Genomic DNA, 20795 nt, shown 5'->3' with positions numbered 1-20795 from the left:
ACTTTGACCATCCCCGCAATGTCCCTCCCTAACCACCACTTTACAACTCTCATTCCACTCTGTTTCTGTGAAGGTGACTACTGTAGATTCCACCTGAGATCGTAGAGTGCTTGTGTTAAATTAATGTCACCTCACTTACTTCCTCCAGGCTCATTTATGTCGGCACAGTGGCAGGATTTCCCTGGTAGAAGGCTCAGTACCTTTCCCCTGAGTGTTGATGGACACACCACCTCACCTGCACACCTGCACACTCTGGTGGACACCACGTCTCACCTTTCTGCTGTCTTGCCTGTCTTGAACAGTGCTGCAGTGAACCTGGAGGTGCAGACGTCTTGTTGACTATGAATACTTTCCTTTAGATGCGCAGCAGGGAGTCGGATTGCTGCCCCACAGGTGAGTTTTACTCTCCATTTTCAGAGGCATCCTCCTGCACTTTTCCATGGTGGGGGTGCCAGGTTATCTGATCTCCCACATAATCTGCCCAAGGTTGACTTGCCCCATATTCCTGTCAATACTCGTTTTCTCATATTAACCATCCCAACACTTGTGAGGTAATATCTCCTTGTATTTTTGTGCACTTCCGTGATTATTAGACAGTATGAGACCAATTAATGTATCTTGCTCCTGCATTGTCTTTTTGAGGAAAAATATCTACTAAAATACTTTTTTTTTAATCAGAAAAGTCATTTATTAAAATTTTAACGAGGAGTTCACAAAGGGACCACAGGAGGACCAGCTAGAAATGGATAGAAACGAGAGCAGCTCTTAGAAACACACAAGAAAATAAGAGCAAGAAGAAACAAAATAAGCGAAATTAGAAAAATTTGAAGTTCACTGCAGATAGCTTTCATTGACAACTCCTTTGCATACAAGTTCTCTTCTACTAAAAGGGAAGGAGATGGACCGGAGGCCTTGTTTCCTCCCGGAAACACTGGATAGTCATCTAAAGATAACTGGGTATGTGAGTCATCCTGGTGTTTCGGATGATTAGAGATGAAGTTAAACTCCCACCTTCTCAGGTCCGTGGAGGTGATGCACCCAACTGCTGAAAAAGCCTGAGCGGATGGAGCCCAGCTACACAAGGGTGGTGGCTTCGGCTTGAGCAGGTAGGGACCCACGTGCTGTAGGCTGTGGAACTCTGGTGAGTAATTTCAACTTTTCTGACCCTTAGTGTCCTCATCTGGGGTGGTCGGATCATTTCCCAAAGTGGCTTGCTCACAGGGCTGGCATGTTGAACATGCTGTTAACAAGACACCTCAGTTTCCTTCCGTATGGACCTCTTACTTCTACAGTATTCTTCTGGTCACATGGACCAAACCATAGGAGAAGAATCCTTTCACAATATTATTAATTCATGGCTCTGCTGGGGCCGAAGGTCCAGCATGTGTTCTGAGGACAATATTCTGGAGTCTGAAGCTGTAGACCTCTGACTCAAGAGCCCGGTGATATTGATGCAGAATAGTAATGTAACTTCTCATCTGCTTTTCTTACTTTGTCTGAGAGTTTTCTTGATAGGCCTGGACTGATGCTAAATGTGAAAGAGTGACGTTTATCACTGACATTAGAGAACACTTGTAGGCTGGAAAGCTGGAAGGCAGGGTTTGAAGGTCTGCTTATCAGTATTCAGAGAGTAGCCTCTTCGATACAGAGATCTCTGGGGAGAACATGTCACCAGCTGGGTTCCATCTCTTTAACATTGGAGGTTAAAAACATCTGCATGGCTGAACGTCAGTATCTGTAAATTTTCATCTGGTCAGGTTCTGTTCTGTTTGGAAGGTTAGTCTGGCTGCCCAACCATTGGAAGCTGGCCAGGTGAAGATGGCTGTGGGCTTTCAATATTCAGTAGGGTTTCCCAGCTCTCTACTGAATTCATGTCCCTCCAACTTGTTACTCCATGCAGAGAGTGAACTTCCAATGTTCTGCTTGTTTTGAATGTCAGACTTGACTCCAGTCTCAGTTAGGGCGTGAGGACAAACTCATTGACTCCATCTGTGATGCAAGAAGTGGGAGTGGTCTAAAATACTTTTTAAAACAATGAATTTCACTGTGTATGTCAAAGCAGTCAATATAAGATGTAGAATAAAATGGTTACTAGAAAGAAACAAACTAACTAATCCTTCATCTCTCAGAGATACACATATTCCCCCATGTCAAGAACAGTTATAATCTACACTTTAAAAAGTATGGAGTATGAGAAGGATTTGTCACGTATTATTGGCATTGGAGTATGTGAGCCCTCAACCAAAAGTGTGAGAAAGAAATGGATGCTTTAGGCTGGGGTTGTGGCTCAGTGGTAGCATGCTTGCCTAGCACACACGAGCCACTGGGTTCGGTCCTCAGCACCACCTAAAAAATATGAAATAAAGATTGTGTGTTCACCTACAACTAAAAAATAAATATTAAAAATAAACATTAAATTTACATTGTTTTAACTAATACTTAAAATTTTACACATTTTTAGGTTCCAAAGATATTCAAATACAATGTGCACATTTGTCAATCTTTGCATCAGATTGAGCATATCTATCTCCTCAAACAGAATCTCATATGACAAAAACCTCAATTTTCCCAGAGGTTTGACAATACATATGACAAGAGATGAACACAGGTCATATAATAAGAAACTATGTTTAACACAACAAATTATTGACTCTAAAGAGGGAAATATAAATGATATTCATGAAAATAGGAGTATCTTCTTGGTTGAAATTCATGGAATCATTTGGTAAACTCTTTGGCAAAATATTCTAAGACCAAGGAGGTGTAAACCTATGACCAACAAGGGTACCACTACACACATACCAGCATATTATCATCAAAATTTGTTGCCAGTGCCCATCATGATGCTCCAAACTAAAGTGCACATGTTGGACTAGTGTGATTTTGCTGCCATCATCAAATACCTAAGACTGAATACTTGATACTGAACTTTATTTAGCTCACACTTCTTCAGATTCAAGAACATAGCACCAGCATCTGCTCAGCTCTGGTGAGGGCCTCACAGCAGATGGAATCACAATGGTGGGAGCACATGCAGAAGAGACCACAAGGCAGGACAGAACGAGACAAAGAGGAGACACCTGCACTCACTGTAGGACTGCCCGTTCTCATGAGAACTACTATACTCCAGGAGATCAGCATTTACCCTTCCAAGGATAAACCCAACCATCTTATCCTTGCCTCCACTCCAAAGGTTCCAACACCCAATGTCATCATACTGGGAACAAAGCTTCCAACACATGAAATTTTGGGGAAAAAACTTGTGTCATATCCACACAATTGCATGTGTGTATCAAGAAAGGAATGCATAAATGCGTTATTTGATATTCCTGAAGTGGAATTCTATTACCAATAGGTAAAAACAAATTTTAAAGCCTTTGGAATTTTCAAAGTCAAACATATGAGAATTCATGCTGAACTACTTCATTTATATAAAGCACAAAAGAAGTAAAAGTGATCCATGCTGTTAGATGTCACATACTGATCCCTCTTGGCAGAGGCAAGAGGAGGAGTCTTTAAGACTGACAGTATAGGTTTTGGTGCAGAAGTTGATTGCAGAGGTGTGTGTTGTTTGTAAAATTTCATTGTATGATGCGTGTCTGAATTGTACATAACATTGCTCTTAAGATGCATATCAGTAACTTAAAAATCAGTTGCAACAAGAAAAGAAAAATAGTACCTAATATCCTATATTGCCAAGGTGGACAGTAAATGTGTTAAATAATTTTACATTCTGATTCATTTTTTAAAAGATAAAATGTATATTGTGGATTAACAGTACAAATTAATGTAGAAAACTCAAAACAGTACCTATTACTTGCCTTTAAGCCCTGTACACTGTTAAACATAAAGGACTAATTTCATCTGCTATAGGCAAATATTATTGTTGGACTATATTCATTGAGATAATTCTTTCGACAGACACAGCTCAGACACAAATATGAAAGTAGATGACTAAAAAACTATGTTACACTTATTATAAATGCTAATCAATCAGAATAGCAAGAAAATATAAAAAGATTTTATGTGAAATCAGTTTGAAATACATTTATTTATTTATTTATTTATTTGTTTGTTTGTTTATTACTGGGGATTGAATTCAGGGGCACTTGACCACTGAGACATATCCCCAGCCCTATTTTATATTTTATTCAGAGACAGGGTCTCACTGAGTTGCTTAGTGCCTCACTTTTTGATGAGGCTGGCTTTGAACTTGCAATCCTCCTGCCTCAGCCTCCCAAGCCACTGGGATTATAGGCCTGCACCACCAAGCCCAGTATTTAATTGGTGTTATTAAAGCTGAAATTTATGTTTCTTACATACAATTTCACAGAAGTGTTTCTTGGTAAATACTAGTATAATTGAGGAGATATGCTCATGTACACAAACACACACACAAACACATTCATAATATACAAAAGAGCATGTATATAAAACACTATTTGCATACAATATGATTGCTTACAACTGTGCTTACAATATTGTAAGAATGATTAAAGAACTCAGAACTTTGCAAAACCTTAGAATTTACATGTTCCTCATAAAATAGGTTTTTTTTCATTTCTTATCCACCTAAGGGAGAGTGTGGATGTACTGGAGTCTCGAGAGCAGAATGGGGCTGACAGCTGGGAAACACCCAGACTACTGCAGCTGTGTTCACCAGGAGCCAGTGGGGATAATAAATGCAAAACTGAGAGATGCAGGAAAGTGTATAAAAAAAGACAAATGTGCTCACAAGAAGGAGGATGGTTCGGGGGACTCTGGACCCAGGGGAGAACCTGGGGAGCTGGACTTATGAAGGTGCTGCATTCTCTGCTTGTGCCTGTGCAGGATGAGCACCATGGAGCTGCTGGCCCAGAGCATGAGCCCCCCCCCCACTCCCCACCCACACACAGGGCATGAGGGAATGTTAGCAATGCTGTCTGCAGTGAGTCTGTGGTTGTGTCATGACGAACACTAGAACACTCTCCAAAATCTTTTAGGATGATGAAGTTTTGGGTGCTCTTTTTTCCAGTCATGTACATAAGAAAATTAATATTTGCAAGGAGTTACAAAATTCTGCTCAGGTATATGGAGAAGCCAATGTACTTGAGAGCCTTCACTTTAAGCACTGACCACCTCAGGCTCGTCTCTGGACCTATTTGAAATTCAGATGGCCCCAAACATTCCAATTAAGAGGACACACATTAATAGACAGGAGATCCATAAGCAGATCTTTAATATTACTGCACACCAGGTGGACCTCCCACACCAACCCAGAACACTGTATCCTAGGGCAGTAGGAAACGCATCTCTTAAAATCCACAAGGAACATCTATCTACAGGAGGGTCCATAATTAGGTCACACATCTTCAAATTCAGTTTCAGAAGCTTGAAAGGACCCCAATTTTCTTCCTTTACACAATGAAATAAATACAGAAGCTGAGTGCAGAAGAAAAATTAACACCCCCAAATATGGAGAAATGAAACACCTCATTCTTAATCAACCAATGGTAACAACGGGAAAAGGATTCAGAAAACATCTGAAACAAAAGCAAAACAAAAACAAACACACCCAAACTCAGGAAATGTAGTGAAGAAAATAGGAGAATGTTAGTGTAATCAGACTTTACAACAAGGTCAAAGAAACCCAGGACAGCTGACTACGCATCTCAAGAGGAAATGAGCCAACTAAAGCAAAGGGAAGGAAACGCTGATCACTCTAGCAGAGGGAGCTGGTAGAGAGGACAGGAACCCCACCAAGCAGCAGGTTTACTTTTTTAAAAGGTTAACAAAAATGACAAAAGGACTCCCAGGACCATGCCCAGTGGTGCCTCCTCATGGGTTGCCTGCCACCAGGTCACAGGGGATGGAATCTAAGTGTAGAGGAGAGGGACTGAGGGCGGCCCAGGGGAGTGCAGAGTCATGTCAGGCCAGCAGCTCCCAACCCAGCACTGCACAGGGACTCAGGACCACCTGAGAGCATCACTGCACCTCAGTGACAGCCATTCCTGACCCCTTTTCTTTCCTCCTCCTCTTCAGGGCTGTTTCCTCAGGTAACACGAGTCTTTACAAGTCAATCCTGGAAGGAGGAAACGTACTGTTTAAGTCTCAGAATCATCACACCCTTCCTATGCCACAGCCACACACACAGGGAGGACCTCAGCATGTGAGAAGACGGTCCCCAGCTGTCCACTGCACCAGGGACACCCAGGCATAGTACAGTCCTGCAGAAAGGTGCACAGGAGACTTCTGTGACTCCATTCTTTCGACCTCATTCCCTGCTGGTGAAGCACACACAGACTGTAGCAGTGGGGAACTGGGCAGCACTGGGCTCCCTTTCAGGACACTTCATCAGTATGATGCCAGTTAGTGGACATATTTATTGCAAAGTACCTCAGCACTCTAAAGGCAGCCAGGGTTGAACACGTACCAGAGGGGAAGGCCCAGCCCATTGCCCATGCCCTTCCATCATGATGAGTACATGGCCCAAAGCAGGTGGCAGCCGATCAGGGGTTGGAACCCATGAGTCTGAAACCGTGAGTCAAAACAAATCTTTCCTCCTTGTTCTCAGGTGTTTTGTCACAGCAACAAACACAATGAATGACCTGGCAAAATTGTTTAACCATATCTATTATCTACCAAACATTTACAACAATAGTTTTCATGGAACTACCATACAGACGTTAGGTAACTTGTCTAAACAGTATTTCAAAAACATTTTCAACAATCATACTGTAGAATGGGACCTACAGGTGCATCACGAAATGCAAATCTGACATGACAAAAATTGTAAGTTCCTCTATGCCAACCAAGAGCCCAGAGAATCAGGAGTAAACACTCAGGGTTGTGCTGGAGTCTGACCCATTTTGATGTTTATTGTTGACCCCTTTCAAGTCTCACTACTCCCTTTCTATGGTGCCATCTGGGCAAGCTGCTGATAACCCTAAGTGTTCCCTTCTTCGGGCAGCAGCTGGGAGTTCTAAAGATGACCAGGTTCCCTCACTCCAGCACCACCCAGGACCCCCATAAGAGGAGGCAGCCACTTCTGGACAAGTGTAGCAAGTCCACCCTGCTTCCCTGGAAGGCCTCCTTATGCTGTGAACTCTGCAAACACTTCAGTGTTTGGCATCGCCATTCCTGACAAACCAGCCCAACAGGGTGGGGTTCAGCTGGATGGGGTTGGGACTGGTCACAGGTGCAAACCAGCAAAAATTTTAGGGGCAAATACATGAGTTTCCACTTCACAAATAAGAGAAATTCCATCCTGGATGTTCATTCTGAAGTGGAAACTCATGAACGTTAACCTTTTCAGTATATCTCACAAGCACTTCAAGGACACAAAGGTATTCGTACACTGATTCCCTGAATTTTCTTATGTTTAATATTCTTGCTGTATTTCAATTTTCACTCTATGTAAATTAAGGTGCATTCCATGCAGTTTTGCTAAAAATGTATCATAAATCTCATGTAATAAAATTTAGTCTCTTTTTTGTTATTACCAACAATCATGTTCCTTTCCTCATTAGCACAGAAGATAGAGGTATTTAGAAATAATACAGTGCATGTTCCATAACAGTGAGGGCAGGATATCAGTCTGAACTACATTTTGTACTTTCATTATACACAGTAAGTATCCTAGTCAGACTACAGAGATGGGAACACAGCATTTCTCCAAGGGACTGTGCTTCTACTAAGTGTAGAAAGAAAATATATGTGAACATGAACAATCACTTTACAAAGAAAAACATGAGGTATTTCTGCATGGGAACAAATGAAGGGGAGAACATTGGGTGTGCTGTGCACAGTGAAAAGAACACGTACATCATGTCTGTCTGATTTTGCTAGAATAAATCCTCTCAGGACAAGAAAATCGCAAATGTTTGAAAAAGAAACAGTACATTCCTTACACTTGGATGGTGGCTCTCTGGGGCACATGATTAATTTGGGCACAAATTAAATCATTCCTCCTTGTTCTCTGGTGTTTTGTCACAGCTTCCTCAAAGGTGTCCCTTTGATGCCCCCTGGTTCTGAGGCATGGAAGTCTGTCCTGTGCTGTGATTGTGACGGATGTTGCTCTTTAGTATGGACTCTGACCACTGCTTGAATTCATAATGCAGGGGGTGCCACAGTCGCTGCATTCAAGCTCTACCTCTTGGACGTCTTCTCCCAGGTTGTGCAAGCTGTGAACTGGGCCGGAAGAGCTTGGCACTTGCAGACATTTCCACGGTTTCTCTCCAGCGTGGATCAACTGATGTCCACTGAGACATGCGCACTGAAGACAGGCTTGGCCAAAGTCATGCTTCTGTGCCTTACCTGATGTGTACAGAGGACTGAGTGCATACTAATGATTTGCCACCTTGGTACATTTGTGAGGTTTTTTTCCAGCAGGAATTCTGATGACAGACTTTTACATTAAGGTCTGTTTATATCAAATTATGGATGAGGTTCCTCTCCATCACAGACTGACTGAAAATTTCTAAGCTTTAAATGAGGCCTAAAGGTTCAGATATTCATTACATATAGAAGATAATTTCTCCACTAGGAAATAAAGTGGTATTACATGACTTGTATTCTGACAAAGACTGTGCTTAATTCATTTGTGTTTTTTTCCTAGGATGAGATCTTGACAATCTGAGTGATAGGAAATGTCAGTGAACACCTTGACATGCCCTCTTGGTGTGGATCACATGATTGGCCAGGCCAGATGCACCCTACAGGCTTTGCCACATTCATCATATTCATAGGGTTTCTCTCCACCATAAATGCTTGGCATGCGATGTGCCAATGTGACTGAAGTCCCCAACACATTCATTGCATTTCTTTTCCTCTTTGGGGGTATGGGAATTGAACCCAGGGACTGAAACATGCTCTACCATCATTTTCCCACTGATCTACATCCCCAGCCCTTTATTTCATTTTGTGAGCATCTCACAATTATATCCAGGAAGAATTTGCACGTGCCATCCTCCTGAGTTTTGCAAAATAGCCAGGATTACAATGTGACCCCCCACCCTGCACACACTGAATACACATCTAAGGCTTCTCTACACTATGGATCCTGCGGTGATGGGCTAGGGATGAGTTCACACTGAAGACCTTGCCACAGTCATTACATTTGTAAGGTTTCTCCCCAGTGTGGATTCTGCGATGACATGCAAGATGTGAATTTTGACTGAAGGCCTTGCCACAATCATTGCATTTGTAAGGTTTCTCTCCAGTATGAATTCTGCGATGACATGCAAGATGTGAATTTTGAGTGAACATCTTGCCACAGTCATTACATTTGTAAGGTTTCTCCCCACTATGGATCCTGCGGTGATGTGCTAGGGATGAATTCAGACTGAAGACCTTGCCACAGTCATTACATTTGTAAGGTTTCTCTCCCGTATGGATTCTGCGATGGCATGTAAGATGTGATATTTGACTGAAGACTTTGCCACATTCATTGCATTTGCACGGCTTCTCTCCAGTATGCATTATCAGATGTTCTGCTAGGTATGAGTTATGGCTGAAGCCCTTGCCACACTCATTGCATTTAAAAGGTTTTTCTCCTGTGTGGATTCTCTGATGATTTGCAAGGGATGACTTCTGACTGAAAACACTGCCACACTCATTGCATTTGTAAGGTTTCTCTCCAGTGTGAATTCTTCGATGTTCTGCAAGGTGTGAAATCTGATTAAAGACCTTCCCACATTCATCACATTTGTATGGTTTCTCTCCAGTATGAATTCTTCGGTGACTTGTAAGGATCGATTTTTGATTGAAGACCTTGCCGCACTCATTGCATTTGAATGGTTTCTCTCCAGTGTGGATTCTCCGATGTTGTGTAACATGTGCAGTCTGACTGAAGCTCTTCCCACACTCTTTACACTTGTAAGGTTTCTCTCCGGTGTGAATTCTATGATGATTTGTAAGGATTGATTCTTTATTGAAGACCTTGCCACATTCATTGCATTTGTACGGTTTCTCCCCTGTGTGGATTATCACATGTTGAATGAGGTATGAGTTACGACTAAAGACCTTGCCACACTCATTACATTTGAAAGGTTTCTCTCCGGTGTGGATTCTACGATGACTTTCCAGGTATGAAATCTGACAGAAGACCTTGCCACATGCATCACACTTGTAAGGTTTCTCCCCGGTGTGAATTCTCCGGTGGTTTGCAAGGTAGGATTTGTTACGGAAGACCTTGCCACACTCATCACATCTGAAAGGTTTCTCTCCAGTGTGGATTCTCCGATGACGTGTAAGATTCGATTTTTTATTGAAGACTTTGCTACATATTTCACAAGTAAATCGTTTCTCTCCAGTACAGATTGTCTGATGTATAGTACGGTGTGATTCTTGATTAAAGGATTTTTGAAGCTCATTATATTTGTATGGAGCTGCAGGAAAGTTTGTTTCCGGTTCTTCTAGAAATGATAAAGAATCTATAAGATCATGTTCATATTTATGAGAAATGTTTGCTTTGACAATCAAAGGAATTCTTTGGTGGGGTAGTAGGAAACGAACATTGAAAGAGGTAAAATAAGCCAGACTCAAAAATTAAGGGTTAAACTGTTGCTCTCATATATAGAAAGTAGTCCAAAATAAAGGAGAAAAGGCAGTTGAGGAAGTGACTGGATACAATAAAGATACAGAGAAGATGGGGGCGGGGGAGGAATGGGAGGAAAAATGAAATGAATTTAACAAAATGTTACGTTACTATATAAAGATAACAAAGGGGATGTCATCCTCATGTATGCATACAGAAAGTCTAGATGAGGGGGAATAGGGAGAAGGAGCAGAGGAGGAAAAGGAGATAGTGGAGCTTGAAACCAAATTCCTTGCATGTAAAGCCCAGGAAATGGACTTCACCTTGGCCCTGACCCCTCCTATTGCCAAAGCACCCCAACTCTACTTAGTGGGCAGCTGCCTCTCTGCCCATGTGAGCTCTTACCTGCTTTCACACCCTCCACAAATGCCCACTCATTTGCAGGCCTGGATATTTCCTCTGGGCCACTCACACTCCAGAGCTCCCTCCCTTGCTCCAACCAGGAGAAGACACTCGGGTCTGAAGGACACCTTCCTGCTTGTAAAGAGAAAAGAAGCTGATGCACTGTGGCTTCTCCACAATCCAGCCCTATCTGCACGTGAGGAAGAGGACATTACAGAGGGATACAGAAAATATTTCACTATGTCATGTAGGTATCTAGCTCTCTTCCTAGAACCACTGAATCAAAAGCACAGAAATAGAAAACGGGAACTGGATATTTCAAGAGTTGGCTGTGGGCTTTATTGTGCTTCAGATCTGGAACCACCACTGTAGTATCAATAAGGGGACAGAACATCTGAAGAAAGGGGACAAAGAACAGAAGATGTACTGTGGAGCATCTTTCACAGGTAACAGGACTTCAATCAGTCAATGTAGAGAATCCCAAAGACAAAAGGGAAATGCTACGATACACAGAGCAGATCCCAGCAATAGGGGAAGTCAAGCTCACCCAGAAAGACCAGGTTCCTGTAGGTCTCCAGCATCACGTCCCTGTACAAAGCCCTCTGAGCAGGGATCAGGAACTTCCACTCCTCCTGGGAGAATTCTATGGCCACATCCCTGAATGTCAGCGGACCCTGAAATTAAAACAGACTTCACAATGGGGCACTGGGGACAGTTACAATCTTCATCCAAAATGTGAACCACAGAACCCAGACATGGTGGCACATGCTTGTATCCCAGCTATCCCCAGGATGAGGTGGGAACATTGTAAATTAGCCGTGGGATTTGGAAACATAGCAAGATCCTCTCTGAGAATAAAGAACATAGGAGTAGGGATATAATGGCAGAGGGGACCTAGGTTCAACCCCATTACTGCAAAGAAGTAAACAACGAGAAATGAGAAGGGAGGAGAAGTGTAAGCATGCAACTGATTCAGGTGAGAAGAGCTGCACTGTGAGGCTGTAAATACACATTTGGTATCTGTCTGCTGATGTGGAGCTCACCTGGAATCCATGGAGAACTAAGAAAGATTCCTGTGCTAGTGAGAAGACAGGTGCCAAAGCCCCCTAGAGAGCTCCACGAAGAGGCTTCTCCCCACAAAGCCTCAGGCAGGAGAGGCAGTTGTAACACAGTCCTGCCATCCACCTCCAGGGAAGGGAGAGGGACTGAAGTCCCAACTGATCACCAGCACCCAGGATGTAATCAAGCCTGCCTACATAATGGAGCCTCCATAAAATCTCAACAGGACGGGGTGAAAGGGTGTTCAGATCAACGCGTGGGTGGAGGGTCCTGGAGGGTGGCGCACCACACAAAGTCATGTGAGCTCCACGTCCTTTGCCCACACCTTGGCCTATGCACCTCTTCCATCTGCGTGTTCACCTGTCTCTTCTGAACAGGCGTTACCACAAGGCAAATGCAAGTCAAGTCCTTCACAGATTTACAAAGCACTCTGACCACTTTTTGAATGTGAGGGGATGAAGGAATCCCCATTTATAGAAAGTCGTTCTGAATCATGGGCCATACTTTTACAGGCCTCTGAAAAGGGGCCCATGTTGTGGGACAGAGACCTCAGCTGGTGGGATCCACCATGTATCTACATAGACAGTGTCTGAATTAGGTGAAATGACAAGTGCCCTCTGAAGAACTGCATTCTTGGCATATGGGCAAAAACCCCCACTTATCTGGGATCACAGAAGCTTTCTGTGTGCGGAGGGTATATAGGAGAAACTGAGCTGGCTTTCCCTCTGTTTTCATATTTTCTGGTATTTCTGAGAATGTTATATCTCCTAGTTGTGTTTTATTTTAATTTCCCTTAAGGCAAGATACTGCCTAAATCTGTATAGATTTCTCCCCTGCAGAAAACACAAGAAACATAGTACCAGCCACAGTGGTACACAGCTGTAATCCTGACCCAGGAGGAAGAAGCAAGAGAATCACAAGTTCAATATCACCTCAGCAATGAAGCAAGACTCTAACTATAAAAAAGAAAAAAACAAGACAACAGGGATTGAGGATATAACTCAATGGTAGAAGGGCCTGATTTCAATTTCTAAGAAAGAAAGAAACAGGAGTCAGGATGCTCAGAGGCACTGTGTTCAGAGACTGTGCTGCAGGACACTGTGCAGCCAAAGCAGTCCATAGGAAAAAGAGGTCTACACAGAACCAGCCAGAGATTGGGGCTGAAGGTAGACAATTCACATAAAAATTCATCAAATTTAGTTATGGTACTGGACAAGGAACCTGGGTGCTTCACCACTGAATAAAACTGCCAGCCCCGCCCCCCAACTCCACGCCTTTTTTTTTTTTTTTTTGGTTTTGGAAGACTGACACCAGGACATTTACCACTAAGCTACTACACACGTCTATTTTTTCATTTGAGACACATTAGGTCACAAATCTTAACATTCAGTTTCAGAAGCCTAAAAGGACCCCAATTTTCTTTCTGTGCACAATGGAATAAATACAGAAGCCAACTGCAGAAGAAAAATTAATACCCCCAAATATGGAAAAATGAAACACCTCATTCTTAACCACCTAATGGTAAACAGGAAAAGGATTCAGAAAATATCTGAAACAAAAGCAAAATAAAAACAAATACACCAAAACTCATGAAATGCAATGAAAAAGAAAAACAAAAGAAAGATCTTAGGATACTGAAACTTTACAACAAGGAGGAAGAAACCCAGGTCAACTAACCATACACCTTCAGGGGACAGAGCCAACTGAAGGCAACAGAAGAAAAGGCAGGAAACAATGAGCACTAGAACGAGAGAACTGGTGTGGAGGACAGGGACACCACCAAACAGCACACTCACTTTTTTAAAAGATCAACGAAAATGACTGAGGATTCCCAGGGCCACACCTGGTGGCACCTCCTCATGGGTTCCCTGCCACCAGGTCACAGTGGGATGGAATCTAAGCACAGAGGATGGAGTAAGGGAGGCCCCGGGGAGGAGTGCAGGCACACTTGACAGGCAGGAGGCCACAGAGTCACCTGAGGCCAGCAGCTCCCAGGCCCAGCACTGCACAGGGGACTCAGGACCACCTGACAGCATCACTGTACCTCAGTGACAGCCATTCCTGACCCCTTTTCTTTCCTCCTCCTCTTCAGGGCTGTTTCCTCAGGTAACACAAGTCTTTACAAGTCAATCCTGGAAGGAGGAAACATACTGTTTAAGGCTCAGAATCATCACACCTTTCCTGTGCCACAGCCACACACATACAGGGAGGATCTCACCATGTGAGAAGACGGTCCCCTTCTGCCCACCCCTTTAGAGTGACCCAGGCACAGTAGTAAACTCCTGCAGGAAGGCGCACAGGAGACTTCTGTTACTCCTCTCTTTGGGCCTGGTCTCCCTGCTGGCGAAGCACACACAGGCTGCAGCAGTGGGGAGCTGGGCAGCACTGGGCTCCCTTCAGGGCACAGCCTGGCTCTGACCAAACTTAACCACAGCACAGTGACCCTCATTCTCCTGGGATCTCAGGCTGATCTCAGTCCCCAGGATGGAGGACACAGAGCCAGTTACTCAATGCTGCACAGAGAAGAGAATCAACTATTTTTCAGTCTTATTAAAACTGGGTAACATCCTCACCCCTGAATGGCACATCCAGTTAGTAGAACTACTGCAAAATGACTTGGGACTCTCATGGAACCCAGGATTAAGTACCCCCATTAGGAGAAAGCCCAGCCCACTACCCACCTTCTAGCTCTGCCCCTCTCTTGGAACCTTGTTCTTACCAGGATCCAGACAGTGGATGGTGAAGGAACAGACAGAAATATGCAAAGGAGGCTGCATGGACCAGAGGTGGGGCAGGGTGTGGCTGGAGTGTTACAGGAGCTGGGGGGCAGTCACAGGAGTCTCCATGCAGCAGGTAACATCAGAACACAGACCCGAGGTGTTGACCACCTGCAGCCCAGTGTCCAGGAGGCCTAGACAAGGGTCAAGACCCAGTGAAGGCCCTGAGGCTTAAGCAACCTGCTACCAGGAAAAGAAAGAGGCCTGGGTGGCTGAGCAGCAGAACAACCAGGACCCAGGTCTTACCACATCTTTCCCAAGCCTCAAGAACAGTGTGCACTCAGGTTTCCTTGCCTGTGTGAAAAAATACACGTGATCTTTGTCTCTGTCCTCTTAAGATATAAAACTTACCAATATGATAGTACATTGCGCTATTTCGATATATGTCAAAGTGTCTAGCCAACACCCCCAAGTACAGGATCACCCTACCTGAAACGCTGAGGACTACAGGGGAGAGGCACCTGGGGAGCCAAAGAAGTACAGGACGGACCATGAAGGTAGAAAGGCCCACTAACATTCCAGCATGGACTTGAGGACACAACTGGCCACAGAACTCTAATGTTCCTAGAAGAGGTCTCCAGAACTGTAGAGGAGAATGCTATCAAAGCTGGGATCAAAAGGATGAGGAGACAGTGGGCACAGACAGGCTGAGCAGAGGAACACGGCTCAACTGTGGGGCAGCCCTGCCATCAGAGAACAGGGGGTGGGGCCTGGCAGCAGAGGAATTGCCAAAGTGATCAGGGAGGAATCACAATGGATGCAAGGAGAGTTTTAAGATAGGCAGATCTCCTAACAGCTAAGAAGAGAAAAGAGAAGAGGGAGTCATCAACTGGGCAATGTGCCCAGAAAAGAGAAATGAAAAAGGGAAATTGGATACTGCATTTAAGCCAGGCACAGTGGCACACCTGCAATCCCACCTACTTAGCTTGGGCCAGGAAGATGGAAACATGGGACACTTAGCCACACCCTCTCTCAAAATAAAAATTAAAAGGACAAAGTATGTGGCTCAGTGGTTAAGTCCCCCAGGGTTCAATTCCCAGTACCAAAAAAAAAAAAAAAACAACCTTACATTTTATATATTTTATATGGGGTTTTTTGGTACTGGGATATTTGGGATGTGTGTGTGGGTGTGTGTGTGTAAAATCTATCTTTCCTTTTCCTTTACCATCTGAGGCAGAAGAAAATCCCAACTGTTTCTACTGTCTTACAATCATTACACAATGCCTCCCCTCTATTCAGCAATATGTGGTTTCCCCTACTGGCAGATTCCTGCTGTCCCACAATCTCAGTACGGATCCTATTTACTTAAGGAAATGTCATCCTATAGATTAGGGGTTCAGGTCCACAACAAAGGCACTCACTTCACATGCTGTAATAGGGAGCTGTCATTCATCCTTGTGTGATAATGCATAAAAGTCATGGTGCCCAAAACCCCCTCCTGGGTTTCAGTTAGTCTTCTAGCATATTCTTCCATGTGTAAGTGTATGCATAATAAAGTATTTCCCTAAGTGAAATTACCCCATGCAGCAAATTAACAAGACCCGAGCAGGGATCATGGGAAGCTCCAATTTATAGCCCACCAATGAATTCAGGTCCCAACCCAGGACATGCGGCTGGCATGGGAACTGGTGTGTGTATGGAATTATGGTACTAAAACCCTCAACCAGTGGCATTGGATGCTATCTCCAGGTAGTGATTCCCAAATCTGGATGCAACTACAGAAACCTAAGATGGTATATGACACAGAACGGTTTGCTGACGGAGACAGATTCCCACGTATTTAGAGGACCACAGTTAAGAGTGCTGTACACAGTGTTGCACTTCAGCTTTCCCTATCCCCTCACCAACACTACACCATCTCTGGAAAACACAAGAGGGTAACCCACAACTGAAGGGCTCAAGTCACTGCCTTCTGGCCCAAGAGACCACAAAAGGAAGCTATCCTAATCCCAGAACTGCAGAACACACAAAACTTAGAAACAGCAGTTTTGTCATTCCCGTCTTCAGCTGTAGAGTTCAAACAAAAAAACAAGCAAAAACTTAACTTACACTTACCTTATTGGAGACAGAAATCAATATATTACAACTTCATCATCCACACCCGGGTCCCGTCTTCATTGCTGCTTCCCTCCCTCACTCTCATCATCTCCATTCTCAGCTCCACTCTCATATCCTCGCCCATCCTGGGTCCTGCTCCCTTGGCTTTCCTCTCCTCTCCTGGTTTCTCCCTTCTTCCCTCTATTCCTTCCCTCCATCTGATCTTCCCCATTCCTGCAACTCCCTTCACCTCCAATCTTTGCCCCCAATCTCCTCAGATTTCTGCCTCTTTCTTCCCCATCCACTCTCGCCCTCTGGCCTGCCTGCTGCAGGCCCCTGTCCCCATGCTCTGGACCCGCACATCACTAGGCCTCTTCCCTGGGCTCCCTTGTCACTAGTTACACCTCTTCTTGTCCCAGCACCAGTGGTCCTCTGCCATCCCTGCAGATCATCCATCCTCTCCTCCCCGATCAGCCCGAGGTCCCTCCCCGTTATACCCCTTTCCCTATGTGGCTGTCCTTCACGTCTCTGGAGGTTGAGATTCTAGATTTCCCATTTCCTTTTCTCCTTGTTGGGAGAATTACGAGACCAGGACGCGCCCTCTGTGGAGAACTCCCCGCGCTCGGACTGGCTGCGGGCGGCGGGGAGGGAGCGGGGACCGACAGGGCGTCCAGCGGCCCAGGCCAACCCCGGCTGGGACTCGCGCCAGGGCGCAGACCAACGCGACTCTCCTGCGGCGACCGAGCTGACCACAGGTGGACGGCGCGCGGCAGGGACGCAGAGGTCTGTTGGGACCGAGTCCCCGCCACGGACCCGCCAGCGACCCAGTAGCGCAAACAGCCCAGAGACAGGGAACTCACTTGCCTGGAGACAACCGGATCCACTTCCGGGTGTCCCCGTGGACGCGCGGACTCAGGGAAGATGGCAAAGAAGGAGGAACCTGGAGCTGGTGGGCGGGGCCGGAAGCGTGACGAAGGAGAGAGTGGATCTCACAGGTTAAAACCCACCCAATGAGCGGGGTCGGAACGCCTGACGGGCAGGGAGGGACCCATAGAGAGGGCGGGCCTCAGAGGGTAAATCGCACCTAGTTGGGGGGGGGTCGGTAAAGCTGACGGACGGGGGCGTGGCGATGGAGAGGGCGGGAATCACTGGGTGAAACCCTCCCAGTGGGCGGGATTGGAAGGCTGACGGACAGGGTCGTGGCTACCGACAGGGTGGGACGCACTGGGTGAAACCCACCCACTGGGCGGGATTGGAAGGATGACGGACAGGGGCGTGCCAATGCACAGGTCGGGACTCACTGGGTGAAACCCACCACTGGGCGGGATTGGAAGGCTGACCGGCAGGGGCGTGGCGATGGACAGGGCGGGACGCACTGGGTGAAACCCTCCCAGTGGGCGGGATTGGAAGGCTGACCGGCAGGGGCGTGGCGATGGACAGGACGGGACTCACTGGGTGAAACCCACCCAGTGGGCAGATTGGAAGGATGACGGGCGGGGGCGTGGCGATGGACAGGACGGGACTCACTGGGTGAAACCCACCCAGTGGGCAGATTGGAAGGATGACGGGCGGGGGCGTGGCGATAGACAGGACGGGACTCACTGGGTGAAACCCACCAGTGGGCGGGATTGGAAGGATGACGGGCGGGGGCGTGGCGATGGACAGGACGGGACTCACTGGGTGAAACCCACCAGTGGGCAGGATTGGAAGGATGACGGACGGGGGCGTGGCGACGGAGAGGGCGGGACTCACTGGGTGAAACCCACCCAGTGGGCGGGATTGGAAGGATGACGGACGGGGGCGTGGCGATGGAGAAGGCGGGACGCACTGGGTGAAACCCACCCAGTGGGCGGGATTGGAAGGCTGACGGACGGGGGCGTGGCGATGGGGAGGACGGGACTCACCGGGTGAAACCCACCCAGTGGGCGGGATTGGAAGAATGACGGACCGGGGCGTGGCGACGGAGAGGGCGGGACGCACTGGGTGAAACCCACCAGTGGGCGGGATTGGAAGGCTGACGGGCAGGGGCGTGGCGACGGAGAAGGCGGGAGTGGAAGGCTGACCGGCAGGGGCGGGACGTTGAACCGACCCCCCTCGGCGGAGAAACCCTGGCGAGTGAACCCAGGGGCGGGAGTCTCCAATGTGCTGAGAATAGAGAACCTTTGCTGGGTACAGAAATGCTAGCAGTTGAATTGGGTTGAGGTCAGCCTGCAGGGAAGTGCGGTGGTCCGGGATGTGCTGGACCTGAGCATGAACCCCAAAACGCAGGGTCTTAGTGCGCAAGGGTGTGGCCGAGGCCGGATTATCCTGCTTTCCGCGTTTTTGTGTTTTATGACTGAAGGAGGTGAGACTCCCTGGGAAGCTGGGACAACAGGGGAATGTGGGAGGTCACTTCGCCCTTGGGAAGGGCCAGAGAGGTTAACCTTGGGTGATAGGGTCTAGTTCGGTTCTTGCTAGTACAATTAATTTTAGCAATTGAATTCAAAAACCCTGGGATCATCCATAAAGCCCATGGGAATCCGAATGTGAAAGGAAAATGTGGCGGGCAGCATGTATAATTTCACCCTGAGGCCCTCAGGATATAAATCCCACCCCCCACCTCCACCCACCCCCACCCCGCTCTTGTGACTGACATCACATTGTTCCTGAAACTAAGCCAAGGGTTGGGTACCTGCCTCTGAGGTGAATGGATGAAATAACTAGATAGTGTGCTCTGGTGGAAGTGCACATGGCAGGATGCACAAGCAAAGCTTGGGGATTTTTTTTTCTTTTTATCACAATCAAAGTTTTGCATTGCATGTATATAGCATATACATAACAACACGGTAAATTGCAGCTCTTCTGAAACCAAGGACACTTAATTACTGAGCCACACCCCCAGGCCTTTTTATTTATTTATTTATTTTGACACAGTGTCTCACTCAGTTGATTATGGCCTCACTAAACTAATGAGGCTGCCTTTGAACTTTCTATCTGCATGTCTCAGCATCCTGAGCCACAGGAATTACAGTAGTGGACCACCATACCTAACTACATATGAAATTTTAATATGTTCTAATCCTCAGAAATTCCTGACCTCAAACACTATTGGATATTAACTGCCCCCTACACACAAACACACAGACAACACTGAATCCCAGTGCACATGTCTGAGGTTTACCAGAGTCACTTGCAGGGTATATGCACTGTAAAAATGACACAAGGGTTTAGACTCTTCACTTCTGCCAACAAATATCCAATGGGTGGCTAAAGGCAGGACTGAGACATGTCATCTCAGCCTCCATTTTACATCTAACTCTTTGGCTCCAAGTCACCTTGGATTCCAAACAACATTTGACCAGATAAACATCTTGTGTTGACTCCAGGCTACCTCACAGCAAGAGCAACTTTCTTTATTCAGGAAGAGGCTCCACCTGGCTAACCCTGAGATAATGATGGACTACATTGAGGTGGGAATTTAAAAATAAAGGGAAATATACTGAGTCTCAAAGGAAGTGCCTATGAACTGTTGTGAAACAGACTGGTCCAGCAGCAGCAAGTAGCACTCTTGGAGGACAACTCCAAACTTTATTTTTCACAAGCAGGACCAGAAGAGAACAAACTACAAATGCTGAGCACGGATCCTCAGTTTCTCACAACATTTAGAGGCTACTTCGTGCCATAAAATTTCTACTCTTCAGTCTGGTGTTGTGGCTCAGTGGTAGGACACTTGCCTAGCTGGACTAGATCCCAGAAGACTGTTGCCGTTTCAAAACAGAGTACTCAGAGTCAGATATTTTCAATACAAAATGTTAGGGTTAATTAGGTTTGCTGAAGAATGATATAGCAAGGGAAGGGAACTTACTCTTGCCCCAGGCATTCGTTTCTCAGGATAACATTTCTACAATTTCATTTTACAACTGGATCTCCTTTTGCTGCCTCAGAACCACGGAAATGCATAAAGCACCCATGAAACAAATTGCAAGGCCCCACTGATATGGGCTTGATTCCTGCCCTTCAGCCTT

At 45.9% G+C, this 20795-nt stretch overlaps 3 protein-coding genes and 1 pseudogene across 19 annotated transcripts in view; 1 reads left to right on the top strand and 3 right to left on the bottom strand.

The window, feature by feature from the left end:
- The window catches only part of LOC308638115 (uncharacterized protein), a gene marked incomplete at its 3' end in the record, with an annotated part of 50475 nt that extends 44152 nt beyond the window's left edge, over window positions 1–6323 (bottom strand). The window contains exon 1 of the mRNA XM_081275184.1: window positions 6141–6323. The remainder of the gene's footprint in view (window positions 1–6140) is intronic.
- The window catches only part of LOC308638116 (zinc finger protein 528-like), a 77846-nt gene extending 59999 nt beyond the window's left edge, over window positions 1–17847 (bottom strand). For 3 of the 16 annotated variants that reach the window (XR_014019742.1, XM_081275190.1, XM_081275194.1), the window contains exons 1-3: window positions 14022–17847; window positions 11466–11592; window positions 5974–6061 (exon numbers count right to left, since the gene is read on the bottom strand). Coding sequence is in view for 5 of the 16 variants with exons in the window: in XM_081275190.1 (XP_081131316.1) it covers window positions 5974–5988 (15 nt within the window). In the remaining 11 variants the exon portion in view is untranslated. Of the gene's footprint in view, window positions 1–456; window positions 2347–4774; window positions 5523–5973; window positions 6062–10377; window positions 10395–10921; window positions 11054–11465; window positions 11593–14021 lie in introns of those variants that run through there. The other 13 variants (XR_014019745.1, XR_014019746.1, XM_081275195.1 and 10 more) reach the window with 13 other exon arrangements.
- Window positions 1–20795, top strand: part of LOC308638111 (uncharacterized protein) — a 95637-nt gene that overhangs the window by 16821 nt on the left and 58021 nt on the right. The gene's annotated exons all lie outside the window — the stretch shown is intronic.
- LOC308637262 (vomeronasal type-1 receptor 4-like) lies at window positions 4573–5965 on the bottom strand (annotated as a pseudogene). The gene is made up of 2 exons: window positions 5956–5965; window positions 4573–5137 (listed from the first exon to the last, which is right to left on the bottom strand). The product of its transcript is annotated as a vomeronasal type-1 receptor 4-like (transcript).

Source organism: Spermophilus citellus (assembly GCF_964194105.1).
Source record: "Spermophilus citellus genome assembly, chromosome: 18".
NCBI classification, from domain to species: Eukaryota; Metazoa; Chordata; class Mammalia; order Rodentia; family Sciuridae; genus Spermophilus; species Spermophilus citellus.
This window is presented reverse-complemented; position numbering and strand designations above follow the sequence as displayed.